General features: G+C 36.7%; 1 protein-coding gene across 1 annotated transcript in view; it reads left to right on the top strand.

Annotated features, from left to right (window-relative positions):
* The first annotated feature begins 2,745 nt into the window (after positions 1–2,745).
* LOC148820470 (glutamate receptor ionotropic, kainate 3) overlaps positions 2,746–22,235 on the top strand; it is a 116,688-nt gene continuing 97,198 nt past the window's right edge. The window contains exon 1 of the mRNA XM_088932081.1: positions 2,746–3,117. Within this exon, the coding sequence (XP_088788207.1) occupies positions 3,003–3,117 (115 nt within the window). The 5' untranslated portion in view covers positions 2,746–3,002. The remainder of the gene's footprint in view (positions 3,118–22,235) is intronic.

The raw sequence follows: 22,235 nt of genomic DNA, 5'->3' as shown, positions 1-22,235 counted from the left end.
TTAAAAGGCAAATTAAAGACCTGTTGACATGCATAGGGTACAGCCTCTTTACAAGACAGCTGCTAAATGAATGCTGAGAGAGATGATGAAATAGACCAAATTATTTAAATGAGAGAAATAAAGCCTTACTAGTCTAGTCACAGAGAATTGATAAAGCAGCATACTTATCTTCCTTATTTCTAGCACTTTGTCTGTGTCAATGAGTACATTAAGCCTGCATAACTGCTTGTAGCCTATCTGCCTGTCTATTTTTCAATGCTTTATATGGGTCTGTCAGCAGGGTATGATTGCAAAACCCCAAAATTATCACTTCAGCCTGAGAAGTCCCTCACGTAACATCAGCAGTACACAATAATGATATGACATTTCTAAATGTTTTTCTGCTACTCAACGCGTGCAATGCTTACAAATCCCTCCTTTCTTGGAAATCAGATACACTCATGTTTTGAGTAATTCCCACAAAAGGAAATGACCATAGACTACAGTATTTGCTGGTAGCAGTCTATCCAAGACAAAAGGTTAAGGAAAGAACTTACTAATGTTACCAAGAATTGTTTTGTTATCTTGTAAAAGGCAAGCGCTACACTTACATGCCATTGAAGAAAATGTAATTGCATTGTGTGAGTCTGAGTAAAGCTTTGTAAAATCTACTGCAAAATATGTTTCCTGTTATTTTTAAGGCAGGGTGAAGCCAAGCTGAGTTTATTATAAATACTGTAGATGATAAATCTGTCAGCAGTATTTAAAAGAATATGATTTCAACAAGAAATCAAATAAAACTGAATTTAGAAATGTACTGAAATGGCTATCAATTGTCACTTGAAGGTTCGCATGGTTAATTTTGCGTGATTTTTTTTTTTGTTATACCATGCTTTGCCTTCCCCTAGGTACTATGCTTTTTTAGCATGATTTCAGTTTGCTTTACCACATTTTACACAGCTTTATTTTGGTATACAGTAATACCATAAACTTTTATAAGGGATCTTCAATTATACTGTAACTCCAATTTCTCTCCTAAGAAGTCACAGCATAATAAGATTGTTACATTTTTCAGTAAATGTAACCGAGATCAAAATTAATGCATCATTTTTAGCATCAAGAATATTGAAAGTTGTAAGAATCAAAGGCCTTTCTGTGTCAATAAGGAAGAGCAAAACTGGTGAGTCTTTGCCTGTGTCACACTTAGCCCCCATAGCCTTTTGGACCAGATGACCTTATTCACTGACTGTAGGAGAGTACAGAGATATTGAAGCCCAGGGATGATTGGAGACTGTCTCCTTTGGGTAGGGGTGACTGGGGCACACTAATAAGAATCAACGTGTACCTTTTTTTTGCAGCTCTTGTCAATATTGTGCCTCATGGCTCAGGAGTCCTAATTCAAAACACTAGCCTCATAAAATAGCCTTGTCTCTTAAGACACACTGCAGGTGCTAGTTTATTAAGGGAAACTAAGTATTTAAGAAACTAAGTATTTCTGTACTAAGTTTAGTACAGAAACAGTGTTGGGTGGTTTTATTATGCACTTACCTGGGATTGTCTTTAATTAATTTCAAGTGATGGACTTATTAGCTGCTGACAAATAAGTGAAAAGGGTACAGATGTTTTATATTATAGCTACCTAATTTGCATTTGGCTCAGTGGGTTTGGAGGCAGAGTGGGATAGTCTGCCAGGGCTCTGCTGGCTCCTCGAGAAGGAGGTACTGTACCACAGGCAATTCTATGGTACCTGCAGGTTTGACACACTGTAGGTGAGTGATGTTTCCTCCTCCTATCAATGAGCCTACTATACATCACCACAGAACTTGTAGCCTGTCCAGACAGGAATGGTGTGATGTGAGGGTTTAGTTAAAATACAACTTTTTTTAATTGAATGAACAACGTTTGCAGAATAAAAGGACAATTCAATGTGGGAAATAAAACACTTACACCTGGAACTCAAGCTTAAGCTTAAATATTATATAATTAGAGCCAAATGTGATCAGTTACTCACTCTGATGCGTAACTGTGCACAAAAGCAGTCATGGAAAACTTATATTACATTCCCACTGAAATACATTGCTTTTCACAACATATTAATTTGATTAATTAGCTTTTGGTATAATACAAGTCACAGATCCATTTCAATAACGTTTTTTACATTTGTAAAAAACTGTATATATGAAAGGCACGAAAGTTTAAGCAACCAATTATTGTGGTCAATAATCTCAATTTAAAAACGTTTGTCATGCTAATGTGCTTTCTGCAGAATGATGTACTACCAACATCCAATTGTTGAAAAATACCACGATTCATATTTACCCTGCTTCTTGATGGCTAGTCACGCTTTAAAGGTGTACAGTATTATGTATACACTTAAAAAATGGAATTATAACCAAATAAACCGTTCAAGAATAGAACAGATCAGTTACACTGCAGCCTAAAACTACTAACACATTCAAGATATGGATAGCTGTTCCTTCCTTTTTTGTGTGTGCTTTCAGCTACAGCAACAACAACGGATGCACTTAAATTGTTCATGAAAAATTCTATAAACCGTGATCCTAAGATGTATTATTAAGCTTAATGCCGTCCATTCTACAGTTTCTATCAGGTGATCTGAAAATTATAGTTGCTATGGAGAAATAAAATGTTATTTCAGGAGAAATGCTAAAGGAACAGTCCTCTTCCACTTTCAGCCAGAAATCCGTCCCGGGTATTAAAGATTCCGAAGAGACAGATAGCATCAGTAGTAGGAGGGGATACAGAGACTCCTGCAGGCTAATCCTAACACAGCCAGTTTCTGCAGGTGTAACACTGATCCGTCTATGAAGAACTGGGTTTAATCTAGGCAAGCTGTTTTGTGACTTGAGAGTAAACTGGATAATGTGTTACGTTGTACAATGAGCACACATTTATCTTGGACACACAATTTCACATATGACTTCAGCGAATACAGAATAGATCAGCTATTTTGAAGCGTCTTTGGATTTTTTAAAAAAAGTGGATCTCATTACTTCATAATCATGAGAAATATTTGGTTGTCGTCCCGGAGTGTGATTTTGGAATACTGGAAAGCACTTATTTTGTGCCTTTTTTGGATTCAGTATTCTTGTGGGATGCCACATGTCATACGTATAGGTAAGGACAACTTAATATACATGTTTTCACTTGCGTATTTTAGAGGATTTGCAGGACGTTTTGAAATCACACTAAAACTGATACCAAGAAGTCAGAAGACATCCAAATTCTTCAGTGATATTCGAAAAGCAAGTATGAATCTCAGTGCATCTCAGTGCAATTTCTGTCTTTTTGAATGTGTGTATACCTGTATATGTAGTCTCCAAAAATAAAACTCTTTCTTTGGGGGTGTGCATGAGGGAATATGGACTGGAAAGATTGCTGGAGGAAACTGGACTATTAACATGCCAATTAACTTCTAAAGCTACCGGCAAAAAAGTGCGAGCATTTAACGTAAATTGAGGTTTACCGCAACAGCTAACAAATCCTTTAAGTTTTAAGGGCAAGAACTTGGACCGCAAGCCCAGAGTCATATTCGTGCTGTGTTTGTTTTTTTTTCACGAGAAGTGTTTTGCTTTTAAGATATCGTCAGGTAGCTTTGAGCAGCACTAATGAGCTTGATTCTTGTAAGTTAATAACATTGAACGCTAGCAGGTGTTTCTAGGTATGAACTGAGGAGGTGCGAAAAATAGAGTTGGGCAGAAGGCTATGCAGTTATCGATATTTGTTCGATAAGGACTCCCACATAGTCATCGGTTTCAGAAAACGTTTTATTCTCCTGGTTTTAGTTTAGAATCACATATTTGGTATGCAACTCATTTTCATCCGTCTTGGGAAAAAACAGAACAGCCTGGAAAAGCTTATCTTTTGGTCAGTAAGACATTAACAAATTTTAAAAGAGTCAAAGTACAAATGATTTTGCAGATGCTACATTTAACAGGTGATTCGTGGAAGTCTATTTTTGATTTAAAGAAAAGTTCAGGATTCCTGTTCATGGTAACATGTCACCTCCAGTAACTGCCCGTTCCTAAAATGTGACCGTAAATTTGAACTGCAATAGCCTGCTTATGATCTTGTCGAGCTGTTTGGGAATCACGGTGAAAAACGATGAGAAATTTCCCTTTCGGTGACTGGTGATGCGATGAAACATTGTTCGTCTGGAGCAGACAGAAGCTGAATGAAGATCAATACGTTTTTGTCTAGAAGCAAATAGCTTTTGACAAGTGGCTTACTGCCACATGGGACAAGTGCTCAGAATGGAATTAGAAAACATTAACATGAGGAAACGAATCTTAAAATGCGTGACCAGTACTTTTGTTCAACTCTCTGAGCCCTACCTCCTTTAAAGATACAAGCCGAGCTGGTTTGCGTACTTAAGCAAGTAACAGATTAGGTAACTTGATAGTAGATATTTAATCAATTGTACTTCAAGGTTGAAGGAAATTAGGTTTTCTATTATTATTATTATTATTATTATTATTATTATTTCCCACCGCGTTTCATGCATGTACAGTACTTAATATTAAAACTATATTGCTTGTTTCTTCTTAAACACTATGACTTTTTCGTTCATGCAACGTCGTCTTCAGCATTTTTTTAATATTTGTTATGCATTCCTCAGCCCAGAATTAAATTTGTTAAATGCATGTTAAATCTGAGATATCTAACCTGTTTAAATGCAATTCAATAGAATTTAGCAATATATCAAAGGAAATACAGCCTAATATGCATTCTTAATACTGTACAGTATATACTTAACAGTTCTTTTTCACAAGGATGGCTAAAGGCTAAGAATTAAAAGTTGTCAAGGAAAATTTTCTGGATTGTATAAGATCAGTGATCTTTGGATCAGGTGTATTATTGAGTTGTTTTTGACAATTACCTTAATAGTCTCGAATATTTTATTAAATGAGCTAGTGAAGTAGTATTTGGAGTGATAAAGAAGCACAATACTGTACATTTATTAGATTCCTAAACTGTTACCTACAGAATAGGTCTGAATGTAAAAGCCGTGTTTGCCAAAAATTAAATGATTTAAATTGTTTAGCTCACTGCATGCATTTTGGACATTTAAATTAATTTATATCATGCATTACATCAAGGAAATTATTAATTTAAGCTTATAAACTAGAAGATGAAGATGGTAGTGCCAGTCATTGTTCTGATTGAAAGGGGATAGCAACAATGCCAATTTCTCTTTTATCGTTTTCACAGTCGAAAACAATGGCAAAACTAGTCCCATAAATTACAATTTTGAATCATTGGATTAAGTTCTTGGTGTAACACTTCGGCTTGGTTTTTACACACTTTGCTGAATCTGAAGAGTTCTTACGAGTAGTTGTAAAATAAATGTTAAACGTGTGTAATGCCTTTGCGCATTGTTTTTAGAAATCGTTTCAATTATGCCGAGTTAGAAAAGATATCATGGTAACATAGATTTATTTTGATTTGTTTTCGTTTGGAGTGGGGAATATGTTTTGTAAGCAGCAACGCCGCATCTCTTTAGGAAAACTCTTCTCCACTAGATGGCTCCGGCCGACCCGGAGAGATGCGCTTGCATTTAATCCGAGCAGAAATGAAATTATTTTGTTTACCACAAGACCGAGAGTCATTATTTGTGTATCGTTTCAATTTCAGCATTTTCTTCAAAACGTACATATTTTCTCAGCTATAAACGAATGGTGTATAACCAAAACAGCCTCTTTCAATTGATTTTAGTAACCAGGGAAATACGTCGTATTGGCAACCGCAAGGTCAGCCAATTCCAAGTGATTTAATGTATTTAAATATCCTGGAATATGATATACCCCTTCGCTGTTTGTCCCTGTGTTCCCTTTTCTCTTCGCTACACTACAGTATACTTGCATTTCGGGAAAATGGAGATTTCCCCCTCTTATGAATTTAGATGCTCTAAGAATACTTTATGAGATAATACTTTATCTCATTATGGGATACACCATTTAATTCAGCTGGTGTTTCACGAGGAAGCACGCAGGCACTTTAACAATAACAGATAACATTGTATGTGATGAACCAGCAGGACGCAGTGAGGTGACTGCTGCTTCAAGGTTTACTGGAGTAAGGTGTAGTCCCTTAACTGGGCAGGGTGGTAGGGTGGAGCTAGTTCAAAAACCGATGAAAGCTGCTTATAATTCTACTTTTTCATCCGATTGACAGATTCTCTCTGCACAACATGCAGAACATGCCTATATATATAAAAGGCATTCCCTGCTTCTATCACTTAAGTGCACAGTATCCTAAAGAAAATGTGAGTGTGACTTATTGTAATTCAGAATGAAAGGATTTAGTGGAGTGGATAGCAGTCTGGGGTAATATAAAAAAAACTTCATGCAAGCTGTGGTGACACTAGTTTAGACCTGTATAATTAAGTATTAGCAATCATGAACAGCAATATGTACAGTACAAATACAGTGGAGTGTCCCTTCCTGAACTGAAGTTACTTGTAAAGATCTTCCATAACGTAAAGGATTTTATGTATGCAGTTGTGTTGAATGTGGTGGCTCAGGCAGAAAGCATAAACTTTGCTCCATTCTTTTTTGCTTGATGGACTGTATGGAAAACCCCAAAGCTATATGGGGAATCTGAGGGTTCCATTCAAATGTTTCACAATAATCTTTCAGAAGTAATTGTACATTGTGACCTGCCAGATAAATAGGATACAGATAATACTTAACACTGTGGTTAGTCAAACATTGTATTTTAAACAAATCTTAACCTATGGAATATGCTTTGAAAAAGATAATATAAGATTTGCATTTCACCATTATTATATTTTAGTTATTTTGTTATTATATTTTTTAAATCTAATTTGCTGATTAGAATTATTCATCATACTAAGAAAAATATGATTTTGAGCTTCTTTATGGCCTAATATGGTTGAAACTGATTTATAATCTTTAGTCTTTTCTTTCTGAATACAGGAATTCTAGCACAGACAAGGATTTATTGAATAATCAATTACTTTATCTACCTAATACTTTAAAGTGCTTCATCACTGCTGTCTAGTCAGTCTACTTTGTAATTTAATGTAGGTATTTTGTCTTGCTTGCTGTGTTTTGTCAGTGTTAAGCAACAGAGGGATTTTATATTTCATTACATTTCAACCTTACATTGAAAAAAAGCAGCAGTTTAATAACGTGCTGACAAGTACTTACAAAGATTTGCAAATGCCTTATTAAGCAAATTGAAACAGATAATATGTGAAACTAAAAAAAACTGTAATTTGTACTTGGCTTTATTCCAAAAGAATATTTAAAAAGTTTTTACTGGTGGAGAGGCTAAATGCTTCTGTGTATTCTTAAAGAAGAAGAGTTGATGCTTTTTCTTCAAAGGAGGACCAACAACAAACACATAATTAATCCTTTATAATGATGTAAGCTTTGCCATTTGTTTTTGTACATTGTCGTCATTTTCCAAAATGATTGGAGTCAATTTGGACTGCATCTTTCAGCAGTATCATTATTTAATGATTCATTAAAGCATGCTCTTTGCGTTTCAGATCGCTAATCTATTTCCCTTTCAGTGAAAATATAATAATTACAAATCGGTCATTATGACCCTTAATTTTATGCAAAATCAGATCTGCAATGACTTTTTTCGCTATGGTGATGAGTGTTTTCAAGGGGGGTGGGGATCACAATGAATCTAGATGGTTATCTTTTTCTCTGTAGAAATACAGATTTTATTTTGCATGTAAATGTGATTGCAGCAGCGGCAGTCTTCAAAATGTAGCGCATCAGAATTGAGCCTCGCTGTTGCTCGTTGTTCCTACCATTCAAAGAAAGACTGGAGAGAGCCAGTTAAGAATGTATCTAGAGTTGCTGTTGTGATGTATTATGCAGGGGCTTTATGTGGTGAAAAGCAATGCACCAATGTTGCGGAAAAAAGGTTCCAAGGGTGTTTTACCGAAATTCAAATGCCAGATCCCGTCGTGCACAGACCTTGGCTCTCAGAGGCACTTTAGACATGCTCCAATTTCATTTGCATGGCCAATGTGTTTGGTAACCTACAGGACGATTAGCTTGAATACTTATAATGAACAACAGCAGGTACTGATTATTGCCCCCACATTTTTTTGTTCTGTAATCCTCAGTGGATATTCCTATCCCCAGGACAAGCTGTTCTTCACAGGTGAATGTGCCTAAAAAAACTTCAGTGTAATGGCCTTTGCACAAAACTGCATATGATATTTGTGATATGTGATATTTAATTTCGTTTCTCCTTTGCTATTAAAAGCATTGGCGCCATGCACCTTTTAAGAGCGGAAAGTTGAAATAGTGCTGCTCGTCAGGTCCAATCAATGGATGATGTTTGCTTTTCTGAGACAATTTTAAAAAAAGGAGGACCTTGCACTTTGTAAGGTGTGTATTAAGTTGTTAATGTGAAAATCTTTGTGCTAACACGGTTTGCTTTCTGACAAAGCACCTATACTGGCAAAGAGGTTTTAAAATTTTACAGGATTTCCCAGCCTCACACTTAGTGTTGTTTAAATTGTGCCAATGTCAAACATTAACACGAAACCTATGCCTGTTCTTATTGTCTGTTGTTTTGGAAACATTTCATGGACAGCTGTCACTATGCGACATTTTTATTAGCCCTTTAAAAAGAAGACTAATTTTGCTGACAAACTCCTTGGAGGATGATCACTATTAGATGAACAACAACAAAGGTTTTTGATATATGGCAGCGCATTTTAAAAGCCAGATGTAATTCACTGCTGATTTATTTTCAAGCATGGCTGCAGAGTAGGGAACACTGATAAGCTATGTCTCTTTTTACAGTCAAGTGCATTTGTGTCTTACCCACTTAAATAACACAATTTGTTATCAAGAACCATTCACTGTAAAGTGAGTTGTTAGGTATCATACCATACCTATCCAAAAATCAAACCCTTTCAACAGAGCAACTTGTATTCTTCTTTTCTCTCTACCCTCAGGGTCCAATTTGACACAGATGGTGTTTTCATATCTCACCAAAAGTGTGGACATCAGTATGGAAACTGGATTGGAACATATGTTCTCTTGTAAAATAAACTGTGTAAATGTTAAATTACAGTTTCTCTATATTCAGTGGTGAACTGACTATGTTTTGTGTCTAGGCTTTTTTCCTGTAGCATAATGGATAGTTTTGTTGTGTCTGTTTAAAAGCAATTTGTCTAATTGAGGGGTATTTATTTACAATCATCCCTTTCTAATTTTTTGGTTTATTACAGAAATATACCTGTATGCAACATACTGTACAAAAGATTTTTGGGTGATATATTCTGTTGTGTTAGGAACCATTGCAAAAACTGTTTTGCTGATTGTATTAACAATATTAATGCAATAACGAATTCAGCATGCATTTGCTGGCTTCATGTTTGATTTTATGTCTCTTTTAATTTTTTTTTTGAGCTTGGGGATTCTATTTGTCTTGAGGCCTAGCATGTCCATATCCAGCCTATCTGAACTGGAATACTTATCGCAGTCAAATGCCTTGTTTCATTCACTTATCATCAAGAGCAAATTGTAGACCATTTCAAATCACCCTTCAGTTTCCATGAGAAAGCCTATAAAAGTACATTATGTTCCAACCGAGATGGTACGAGATTTAATTTCTTAACAAGGCATGCTGCTCTGTTCAAGTTATTCCAAGACTGGGAGTGATGCAGCACAAATGCAGCTCTTTGGAAAGCGAGGTTGAAAAATAGGACTATTCTGGGCATGTATTACTGACTCAAAGCAAATCGGCTTCCAGTTTAGGAATGTCAGTCTTTTCTAAAAAAGCATTTAACTGAATAAAACATATTTATTACAAAAAACCTATGACTACATTGATTAGCATTGCTATTGATAACAGGGTAGAGATAATCCAGTTATGGTAAGGGATGGCCTGTATGCCTTCTGTTTGTTTCTGTTTGAGCCATACTAACTAATAATTAGCTGATTTAAGTTGTTAAGAGCAATCTTAGAATGTATACCTACAGACTCTATGGCAGTCCAGGACCAAAATTAGACAGCCTGCAACACATAGCCCATGGGAAAAGACCATCGTCTTCTGCTTGCAAGTTTTGTGCAGATCACCAGTAGCTTTTCTTAGAAGAGTAACATTCCAGAGTGTTATTATTGCTATGACATGTGGAAACCATTTTAGTTTAAGAAAGATGAAATTGTTAAACTTTGACAGAAGGTTTCCTTTGATCATGATTGTAAGCTGACAGCAGAAAGATGACTGGCAGAATGTAGATTTAATTGTGAACAGAGGATCTAGGGACACATGGTAAGTTGAAAGGAAGTATTTAATAACTTGAGCTGCAAACGTATCCCAACTTAATAATGTGTATGAAGTATTCCTAAAACAAAATTTAATTTTTTCAGCAAATCTCTGGCTCAGACACAACTCTGATGGGGGAGAGTCTTTTCTTTTGATGTGATCAAATGATGTGATAAAAAATTCCTAACATAGTTTGCAGAATAACTTGTGTTAAATGATGTGCCAACTGTAGAATTCAGCAAAATTTACTTTCTAAGCAAAGGAAGTACTTCTTCCACGGATTAACTTTTTTAACCAAAAGTTCCACTTTTTCCAGTCACTTTTATTTTGAGGTGGCAATATGATACAGTCTGACTGTGCTGATGCAGTTTGGTTTCACTTTTAGAGCGCCACATTGACCAAATAAACTGTTGAGAATTAAGATGTGAGCAGTGGACTGCAGGGATATTAGAAGCACATAGTGAACATTAGAAAATTAAAGTATACAGATCTTGGTTTGATTTGATTTGATATCAAAGATAATTTATGCCAAATAATTAAATCACCTCATTAGTGAGAGCTATTTGAGTACAGTCAATGAGGTGATTTAACCTGGTGATGTTTTTATGTCAAACATGCTGAAAATCAATAAAGAAAAACACAAAAATGAACCAATAGGTATCTTCTACGGTATGTTGACAACAATATCTCTTTCTATACTGTATATACCAAGTTTGGCTATCATTAGTTGTGTTGGAGGCTGGACGTAGCCACTTTAGGTGCTCAGCAGTGGTCATCTATAGCAATGAAATTATTTTCCATAGACCACCATGATAGACATAAAAGAATTGTAGTGCGATGGGACAGCATTCCAGCAAACTACTCATGTTAGCTGCAGGTTTCTTGTGGCATTGCAATGTGACAGCAGCCCTAATTTGGGGTCCATTGAATTGGTCCATTGGTTTTGGTACTGTTGTCCATGAGAAAGTATTCATCTGGGTCCCCTTTGTGTACCAAATTTCACTGTTTTATAGTACAGAGGCTTCACAATTGAGTTTGGGAAGCCTGAATAGGACAGCTAAACTAATTAGCGTGTTTTACTGAAGAATGCTGCAACAATAAAGAATGTTTTTCATTATGTATCCTTCTATATTTGATGGTTCAGTATCACATTTCTGTTGACCGATAAATATATAATATTCTGCATCCCCTCTGCAATTCTAAATTAGAAAAGAAAAAAACATATTTACTGTACTGTACTTCCCCATTTGTCTTTATTACAATCCTACTGTAGGTCCTGCACTTTTCGAAATTACTAGACGGCCAGTACAGCAGAGAGCAGTCAATTAGATGCAGCAAATGGAGAAGTACAATAAATTCTTGTTTTGGTTTTATGCTGTGACGTGAGTCAGTGCCAGAAGTAAAAGTGGATTGACTTCCATACAGTACTGTATGTGTCTAAACCTAGTAATTACTGTTTTAACATTACCTTTGAAATCAGTGTGCAACCTTTCTTTGAGCTGTGGAATTCACCAAATACTCTGCACTAGTAAATTTGAAAACAATCCACATGCGTGCATAATCTTCCCGGGAATATTTATTTAACACCAATCCTTGTGCAACTTTGGAAATGTGACAATGACAAGTCTTTTTCCAGACTCTCTGACACAAGTTCATGTACGACATGTAAAACAATGCCACCGCTATGTTGCAGATACTTTGAGCTCATCTGTTGCTTGTTCATTCAGCATCTTTAATGCATTTCTGGCTATCTACACAGAAATTACTGTGCTGTTTGGTACACATGTTGACAAGGGATTATTCACAACTCAGAATAACTAGGAAATTCCTAAAATATAAATTTACAGCAATGTCGTTCAAAAATAAATAGGAAATCAAGTTGGCGCTACACCACAGCTTGGTATTATCTAGTGTAATATGACTTTATACCATATTGAATCTGACCTTCATTATTACCACAGACTTCAAATGTCAAGATGCTCTACTGTGATTTTATGAAGACGGGAATAAAAGAGACTGAAGCCCTTTGCTTTTCACCCCCCGTCACATTGTAAAACATCAGAATGTTAACTAATGCAGAATGAGTGCATTCTTTGATTTAGCATTTCTTTTAACTACAGAGCCATGAAGCTTTTTTTTCACAAATAAAAAATATATTTTGTTGAAAAGGGAATGAATATGTTAGGTTCCATAAAGGCGAATAATTATAATGTTCCAGCCAGGAATCCTTGAAAGACTTCACACTTGAAAATAACTTTTTCCCCTTGGTGTGACTTCACTGCTTGTTTAAGTAAATATATAAAAAACAGGGTGTTTTTACACTGCTTTTAATAATAACACACAGGATGACACAAAGGTTTGGCATGGACTGCATTAAGAACAGATAATGACAGCATGAATATTAATTTCCCAATGTGCCTACACCAGCTGCTGCCAAGACCCTGACCCTGACAGTTTAACCTGCTGTACATGCCTCTCCTCTAGAAACAACTTAAAACATGGCCCTTATGATATGAACATTTAAAGGGTACTCTGTTTTATTTTTAAAATCTGCCCTGAAAGCAGGAATAGTATCTTGTTTTACACTCGTGTACCTGTTGAAATTGCTCACATGCACAGTCTTGTCAGGCTTCTGTGGCTGGTTGCCATAGCAGTGGTGTAGAGACTGCATAAATGTTTTTTTTTTTGGAGATCGCAACAATGATTTTAAATATACTGTAAGGTGCTGTCTGATTCACACAGTGTTTGCTTGACCTCACAAGAAAAGGAATCTTTTGGTTTATTTTGACTGGGCCCTGGAGTCCATTTTCTAAACCACTTCATTTGGTATAGGGTCACAGGGGGGAGCTTAAGCCTATCCCAGCGAGCAACACGATCAAAATAGGATGCACCTTGGATTGAATGCCAGTCCATCGCAGGGCACACACAGACACAAACACACACACTCACACTCAGGCCAATTTTACAAATGCCAATTAACAAACCTTCAAGTAAGATAAGGTCAGATCACTTTACTGGCCATATACAATTTCTTGCATTAGGAATTTGTCTTTTCACATCCCCTAGCTTGCTCTCCATGAGGCACTCAGACAGGAAGAGAAAGTTGGGGTCAGAGCGCAGGGTCAGCCATTTATACGGCATCCCTGGAGCAGCTGGGGTTAAGGGCCTTGCTCAGGGGCCCAGTGGAGTAGGATTCCTCTGCCGGCAATTGAATTTGAACTGGCAGCCTTCCAGCCACAGGCGCAGATCCTTAGCCACAGTGCCACCGCTTTGCCCTTTGGGCTGTGTGTGTATGTACTGTATGTCTTTGGACTGTGGGAGGAAACTGGAGAATCCAGAGGAAACCTGCATGAACATGGGAAGAGTGTAAAAATTCCACACAGATAGCACCCCAGGACCCCTGCACTGCGAGACAGCAATGCCAACCCCTGAACCCTGGAGCCTCTGTCTCCAAATGTAGACCAACATCGGGGACGGAGATGAGTGCCAGGTTCTAAGAATAAAGTTTAAAGAACCTTATGGCATGCAAACATGGAGCCTAATTTTCTTTGCTTAAAAGGTGCAGATGCTTGTCGGACTACAGTTTAATTATGTGCCTGGCCACTGGCCAGTTGAGCAACCTGAATGGTTGGTCTGCGTGCCAGTTGCTAAATTAATTATAATAAGTTCATCTGTCTAATGAAAGTGCTTTTGGACTGTTTGTGCACTCAGGCTCTTACTGTATGGTATTCATAGTATTTCATGTACTGTTATAGGGTCACATTTAATTTGAATATTGTCTCAACCAGCAAAACATAGAGGTTTCATATGATGCTATAATAACAGTCATATTACGACTGTTGTTCCAAATGACCAAATATGTACATGAACATTAATAATAATATGTATAGTTTGGAGCTAGGGTGAGGGGTGAGGTAATAGCTAGAATTTATTTCTATTCTGTCCTCTTGATACAGTAGACGGTTCTAAAAGATTATAGAATCATACATATAGTAGACTGTGTTGGCATGTTGTAGTGGCTGTATACAGTAAGAACACTTTTAAATAAAACATTACCCAGCACAGACATGCTGGGTTTACCTTACCTTTCTCTGTCAATATTGGAGAAAGAGCACAGAACAGTATTCAGTGTTTAAACAAAGTGTTTGAGTTAAGATCCACCTGCAGGAAATTGGTAAATTTTACATGGGTTTTTTGATTGATTGCGAGGTTGCTATTTTATTTCCGGTGTAAGTGTAAAGTCCAGGTAAGGAAATTTAATAAAAGTTAAACAGTCAGCTGCACGGTGATCAGGAGAGCATGAAAGTGGCACTGAACCAAACAGAAAATAGATTTTTTTACGCCTTTGAGACTGGCAAGTTGAAGTGGATACATTGATATGGCTGGTGCAGGGTAGGAAAATGATAATTCTTCCTTCCCTTATTGAATGGTGTCAACTGTGAAATTTGTCACTGCCCTCAGATATGTGAAAATACCTGAAAGAAAAAAGGTGAAATCGCAAATGTGTGTGATATTTAATTTGTAAAGATATTTTTGAATTATGCCTTCTGCAACAAATCAATTAATGTTGCCTTCTTATAGTACATATACTAGCTTGTCAGATCTGTACCCCAGCACTCACAGTGGTTCTCAAGAAAAGGAGAGCACATCAATCTTAATTGAGAGTTCATTCCTGTTGCTTTTAAAAAGTAAATTATTTTGCGATCTAAATTAAAAATCATCCAATCATGATTAGTGAGGTATTTTGTTACAGATATGGATAGCCAGAGAACTCTTTAGTGGAATAAGTTATTTGCTTCATTTTTTTTTCAGTTATCTTTACTTTATGCACTGGGTAGTGTGCATAAAACCTTTGAACCTTTGTCATTTGTAATGAAAATGTTCTGCCTGTGTCACATTATGGATGGTCTTGCAAACTGTGCTAATATTCAGTAACTGGAGGCAATGACATTGCATTTCAAGTATACAAAAAGACATTCTGATAATAATCTAAAAGGAGTGTGTAATACCCAGTCTTCTTTCCAAAATAATTTGTTTTAATAGCCAGTTAATTATGGCATACAAAAATGTTTATATAAATATATAGAAAACAGTTTCTATATTGTTTGAGCAATAAAAAGAAAATGTAGTTGTGATTTTTTAAAGATTTTTGGTATTCAGAAGATGTAGACATTTGGAGAGAGAGAAGTTGATGTGGTCTATACATGTTACTGAAACAGTGGTGGTTTTCCAAGGTGTCACTGGAAATTCAACAATCAGTTCTACCATCCAAGTGTAGAGAAAGAAATCGCATGCATTTTACCTGGGCTGTTCACCTTGTTAACCACTGAAATCACTGTACTTGGTATATTTAAGGGCCGTGCTAACTACTGTACTTATTTGAAGAGAAAAAAGCCATTTCATTTAATCAAATTAAAATGTCTCAGGGCCAATGGTAGGAGTACACAAATTATTTTCTATATCTTAGTATTTATGCTTTTATCAGTTTATTTTCTTTCACACCAGCTGTAGCCAGAACCTTACTTACAGTATATACTCCTTTCTTTTATGTTACCTTGGCCTGAGGTAGGAAAGGATTCAATAAAAAAGCATGCTCAAGCACAGCAAAATTACAAGTGTGCACCTTTACAATAGATTATATAGCATACTGTGGTAAAATACCTACTGAGCTGATTTAAACACTGAGAGTAACATTTAAAATCACATTCAACCACAGATTTGCCTGGAGGTGTTTTCCATAGCAGCCATTCAAGGAGTTAAAACTCTGAAAAGCTCTCTGAATTCTCTCATTTCTGTTAGAATTATCTTGCTGGAAATTTCGTTATTTTTAAACATTGCATTACATTTTCAGGCACCCTAACACTGACCATGTGCAGCAAAATGATGCCGTGTATTCACATGCATGACTGGAAGAAGCCAAACATGTCTTTCTGCTCTTTAAACAACATGTTCCATTAAAATTAAAAGCCTGCGTAGCTGTGTTTTCAGATTTGTGAACCATACTTTAGTTGATCTACACTACAACTTGACTGTATGCAGAAAGGCATACAGTAGTTATGTAAATGTCCATGCTGATTTGTTTCCTTTGAGAAGCATTGAATGCTGGAGCTGCTTGTGAATTGTCTGTTTGCTCTTGTTTATTTGAAAAGGCAGTGAAAATCCCAGCAAACCATACATTTCACAGACAGCACGGTAGTGGGCTTCGCTTCTAGATTGGAAGACCCAGGGCTTTCACCTTTTTAATACTTTTCTGAATTTTGTACAATAGTTTTTAAAACAAGGTTAAATTAGTTTGTGTTTTTGAAAAAAAATGTAATATGGGTACAGTGTTAATTAATCAATTCATTTCTTGTTTTGGGGAATTGTATGAGTGATGTTTTAATGCATAAAGTCCATTTTACACATTGACTGTAGCAGGGCTCATTCTGAGCCTGTTACAAGGTGATGTCATCACCTAGGAAACTGGATAATGTTAAATTTTCTTGTAATGGGGGACTGGCCTTTTGCCTTAGGGGAATTGACTGCTGTTTGGAGGAGGTGCTGTGTTGCTCAGGGCTAGGAGGTGCCTAAGAGACAGTAGTCTGTCCCAGAAAGGGACAAGCTACTGTACATGTTGCTGTGAGTAGGATAATTTAAGGGGAGAGAATGTCATCCCTTTTGGTGTCAATCCACAGGAGAGATTCGTATAGGTCACTCAATGTCATTGACTGAGGGGAATGAATTTAGAAGGGTAGAGTATAACACAATTTATTCTTAGCAAAGTGATGTAGGACTTTGAACATTTGGATACTTCTTTGATGGGAGACCAACATTTTAGCCTGGCAGAATTCACTGCTGTCTGAGGAGGCAATGAGTGTCCCAGGGCTGGGAAGTGCTTTAGTCCCATGACAAGACCTTTGAAATGTTTAGGTATTTGGGATTTCATTGTTTGTATTCTGATTTTTGTAATTTGTTGTTGGAATTGCTTTAAACATTCTACTATTAACACCATATTGTTAGGAATTTATATTAACTCATTTTTGTTCTTGGTATAAACTTTGATCTTTTGGTTGGCCTTGTTCTGTATTTCAGTATTTAATTCTGTACTGCATCTTTTTTTTCATTTTAATATTCACACATACCCTCTGTCCAAAACACATACCTTTTTTGCTTTAGAACGAAGTTACAGCAATGATTCTTTAATCAATTATACAATCTTACAAGTATTAGAAATTTTTCTAATATCTCTCCCAGGGAGTAGATTGTAATTTGCAAACAAAGGACATACTGTGTTTGGACTTTTGAGTTAAAAATTACATAAACTCTTCCAATTAAAAGCTATCCAAGCCATTCTGCTTTGAATGTTTCTTCTTCCAAATCTTGCTATACTTGACTTCGTGATGTATTAATATTAATAAAGTGCATTGGGATAGCAAAGGCAAGAATCCATGTACACTATACAGGATTGTGCCTATTACATAAAACAGAGCAACCAATGTTAACAACAGAAAGAAGATGAGAAAAAAAAACTTTACTTCCAATCATTTGCTTGCCTGACTTACAGTAACAGGATATACACTTGAAAAGGGCTAAATGCTAAAATGGTGGAGATTTTAGAACTTTTTTATGTGTAAAAAAAGAAGCTACAGTATCAACTGGGTTGCTTGTTCTCTCCTCTCCCCCTTAAATTCAGTCACACAGAACTGCAATACTTTTCTCTTTCCAAGTCAAGGAAACAAAACTAGACTTGTCAGGGCTCATTTGTTTCCTTGGGATCTCTTCCCTGTGGAAACTACAGTTTTAATCCTACAGCATGTACACAAGTTGGTAATTCTGAAGGAGTGATGGTCAACTTTGCCTTTCCTTCCTGCCACTTTTCAATTGCTGCATTTGTATCTGAGATTGCAGTGGGTCGCACTACTAATGTAAACGTCCAAATAATCCAGTACTGACAAGGCTTCTGTATTAATCTTGAGTCTTTCTTGTACATTATTAACTTAAATCCTTCACACAGTTCCGTGCTTCATTAATACTTACAGCCTTGTATCTGCTTGTAAAGATTTATTTTTTTCTGATGGTATTTCCTGAAGGGAGCTGGCAAACCATGTTCCACTCATTGTGCAGAAGCCACCCTCTCTTCCTCAACAGAGCAGACGAGCAGTTACAATTTTGCAGGGTCATTGTGGGATCAGTGTATAATACACATGTACTGTAAATTGCATTTGCTCATCTTCTGTTTTAAGGGAGAGAGCTTTTTTTGGGTGTTTTACATGTTTTAACCTTTGTTTTTGTTTTTGCGTTGTTTAATTTTTGTTTTAAGATAAATGAGGCGATCACTGTAGTAACATACAGCTGTCTCTCCTTAGATATTGCACATCTTCACAACTGATTAGCTGTCAGGCTCTGGAAGAAGGTACAGTATATGTGTGGCTTTGTGAGGTTGTCAAAGGCCATAATTGAAAGGAGTTTCCCAGGGTTTCAAATCGCCATTACAGCTCACCACCTGGGTCTGTCAACAAGGTCAAACCCCTGTCCCTTTTTTTCTTGTCACCGCTCTGACAGCAGATCAGATAATGTTAATAAACTAGAACTAGACTGCATATTTAAAAAAAAAAACTATATGTGTAAATCAATTATTAAAAACAGGAACATTTTCGTATTTCATTGAGACCCAATTGTCACAATGCAGATAAAGTAGTTTTAATTCATTTGAAATTCAACATTCATTATGCTTATGATAGAGAACTAGTGTGAGAGCTAAATCGCTGTTGGAATGATTAGGTTATTCTCTTTTAAATGAGCTTGAAGTACATTTGTGTCTGAAATTGGGGTGCAAGGATTTACAGTAACAGGATCATGTACTGTACACGCCAAAAGATTGTAATACTGGGAACCATTTTTAAGTACAAGGAAAGATGAAACCGGGGAGATTAAACCACACAGGGAATACCTTCAGTCACAGCAGAGAATGAATGTCTGGTTTTAATAAAAAAGTGTCTTTCCAAGGCAGTCTTTTTCCAAGTGTTTTTCTGTCCCTTGAATGATGAATGCAGCTTGATTATGAAAAACCACAGGACTGGCAGTGCATTTTAACAGTATTCCTAAATTGGTAGCTGCTGAACATAAAAATAAAAAGGTACATGGATAGGTTTATCTAGTAGAAACCGTGAAGGCTGATAATTTTTTTTTTATAGCTGAATACATTTCAACCTGAAAGCTTCACATTAAATGAAACACTGGTACCTGAGGTATTTTTTTATTCTCATTTGCTGGCATTAAACGTTGATTGAAGCTGACATTAAAATACTACTCTGGGAGAATCACGTGCCGGCTCATTGTAAGGTCTGGGGTGTGGGATATGACGTGGATTGCTTTCACAAATTTGTTATGTTCTAGAGTCTGAAGCATTGCTGTGGCATTCTTTCTTCAGTCTGTAATCAAAACCAATTGGAACATCCAAGACTACAGTGTATTAAATGCTTGTGTCACCTGAATAACTTCAAATAAAGAATAATTTCAGATTTTTCAATCTGGCTGTCAGTGACTGAGAGTTGGATGACAGTTGGAAGACATGGATGACAGCAGCTCTTTTTCTCTATCAAGAGGGGTAGGGTGGGGGAATGTATGCCCTCTGCAGTGGTTGTTCAGAGCAATGACAAAAGCTAAATGCTGTTCAAAATATATTTCTGCTTCTTTTTCAGCCTTACTTGAGTATTCTGTGACACTGAACATGCAATAGATTGCCAATTCCGACGTGTTTGTGAAAATGGCGTCCTCCCCTTTCATTATTTTCTTATTTCACGTGTGCTTTAGAATTAGTGAGAAGCTTTGCTTTGTTCAGCCTGTGTCTTGATCTGTTTCCTGTTGGAGTTCCAGTGGTAGGGCTAAAAAGGAGAGCTGGTGTATTAACCTATAGATCCGTTTGAATTGCATCACTTCCCCATGCTTGGCAAAAGGACAGGGCTTCCATTGTGCAGTTGCATCCATTGACAGAGGGTTGATCTCTGCGCTGAAGTTTTATAGGCACTCGTTCTTAATGATGCCTGGTGGTGTAAGAAAACTTTCCTTTACAATTGTTCTGCTTACAAGTGCACAGAAACCAGTTGTGATCCTGCCCTGTTCTGGACTCTTTATGTCATCCAATGCAATTAACTTTATCCAGCTAATTTCCATCTTTGAGCCACTTAAATTGCAGCACCCTAAGGCATATGACTTATAATTGGACCTCATGTCTGTGCTAGAAATCTCACTGTATTCCAGGAGCTAGCCTTCGTACAGTATGCTTCTCATTCCATTTGCAAAACCAGGGCAGAGCCATTAGCTGTGGAGTAGCATGATGCAGTCTAGCATCAGCCAGTAATGAAATGGATTTTTATGTCTGCCTGTCCTTTGTGATACTGTATAACACTAGTAATGTGATGCACATCATTAAAGAACAAAAAAAATGTTCTTATTGATTTGCATATTAGCCATCCTGCACTTGAGATGTGGTTTGGTCCTCAGTGAAATTCCAGCCGTGATCACAAAGCAAGGACAATGTTGTGAGTAGCACCAAGACTGGAAGTGCTGGTCGCCAACACCACAAGTGAGCATGTTACCAAAATCATAAAAGGTTCACCTTGGTGCACTTATGCATTTTTCCTGTAGGGGCCACTCTTACCAAGCATTCCTCCCTTCATAACTTACTGCATTCACTAGGTACAGTACAGTACGCATGGCTATCTGTGAGTTTAAGAATATGCTTTCATGTCCCGATAATTTTGTAGTGATAACAACAGCCTGTGATAACAACACACTTAACAGTAAAGATTTCTGATGTAGGGGACTGGCTTCTTTTAAAAGAAATCTAGCATTCAGTTCCACCACCTCTGTTTTTAAATTTACTGATAAAAAGCCCCTTTGGAGAGATTTTAATTGCCTATCGTTACAGATAAACTGGTGCTCTGTACTAAAATTTCTGAAAGGAAAAAAAAAGTATCTTGACACAATACACTTTCTTCCTCCTCTTCCTCTTCTGTGTAATTGTGCCTGATGGTGAGCAGTAGCAACTCCTATCTCTGCAGACACACAGCACAGACAAGCATTGCTCAAGGGCTGTTTGCATCTAGTGTGAGTGAGTCATTGAATTTACATTGGAAGACAACAGTGAAAAATGTACTCATTTTTCAACTACGCCTCTTCAGAAAACTGTAGGTTTTGATTAATTCTTTGGCAGTTTTCTTTGTGGTGGTTTCTTCTGTATGTATTTTTGTGAATCACTTTAGTCCCACTCCTTGTATAAACTATTATATTACTGTGTCCTCACTGACAAGAATATCCTAGTATTACTATTTGAAATTGTAGCACTGAATTGTTTTATACATATACTGTAGATATGAATAACCTACTAGGCAGTCATTACAATCTAGGCCTAGTGTGTGTTGTTGATAGTCCGGTGAAGTTGGAACAGCAGAACTCCAAGCAGATGAATTTGCAAGCATTTTCAAAGACTTTCCTTGTAATATATTGTAAGCCATTAGCATAATAATTGGAAGGCATTTGCAGATGAATAGTTTACAGTGTGATGCATTTTGTACAGATCTGGTGAGGGAGGCAAGTAAAATGTATTCTTTTGTTTGGAAACACCAATACTATGGAAAGAGAAAGTAGAGATTTAAATCTGTTTGTCTTGATATTTAACAGAACAAAGAAGGATATGAGATCCCAAAGTCAATTTAATTCCTTAATCAGTGTTAAGAAACTCGAGAGTTTTTCATAAACATTACACGCCAATGTCAAGCCCTATATTGAAGAAAACCATTCAACATCAGTATGACATACAGAAACAGACTAGGTAGCGTTCTTGTTCATTTTAGCCAAGGAACAAAATCAAAGCTAACAAACAAGAAATGTCACCTGCTGTGAGGTTATTGCTGTTCATTGGTACCTGGGCTTATCAGCTGCAGTAACACAACTTAAATGTAGACTCTAATTAAGGTTTGCAAGGC

This window comes from Atractosteus spatula, chromosome 14 (assembly GCF_055471065.1).
Source record: "Atractosteus spatula isolate fAtrSpa1 chromosome 14, fAtrSpa1.hap1, whole genome shotgun sequence".
NCBI classification, from domain to species: Eukaryota; Metazoa; Chordata; class Actinopteri; order Semionotiformes; family Lepisosteidae; genus Atractosteus; species Atractosteus spatula.
This window is presented reverse-complemented; position numbering and strand designations above follow the sequence as displayed.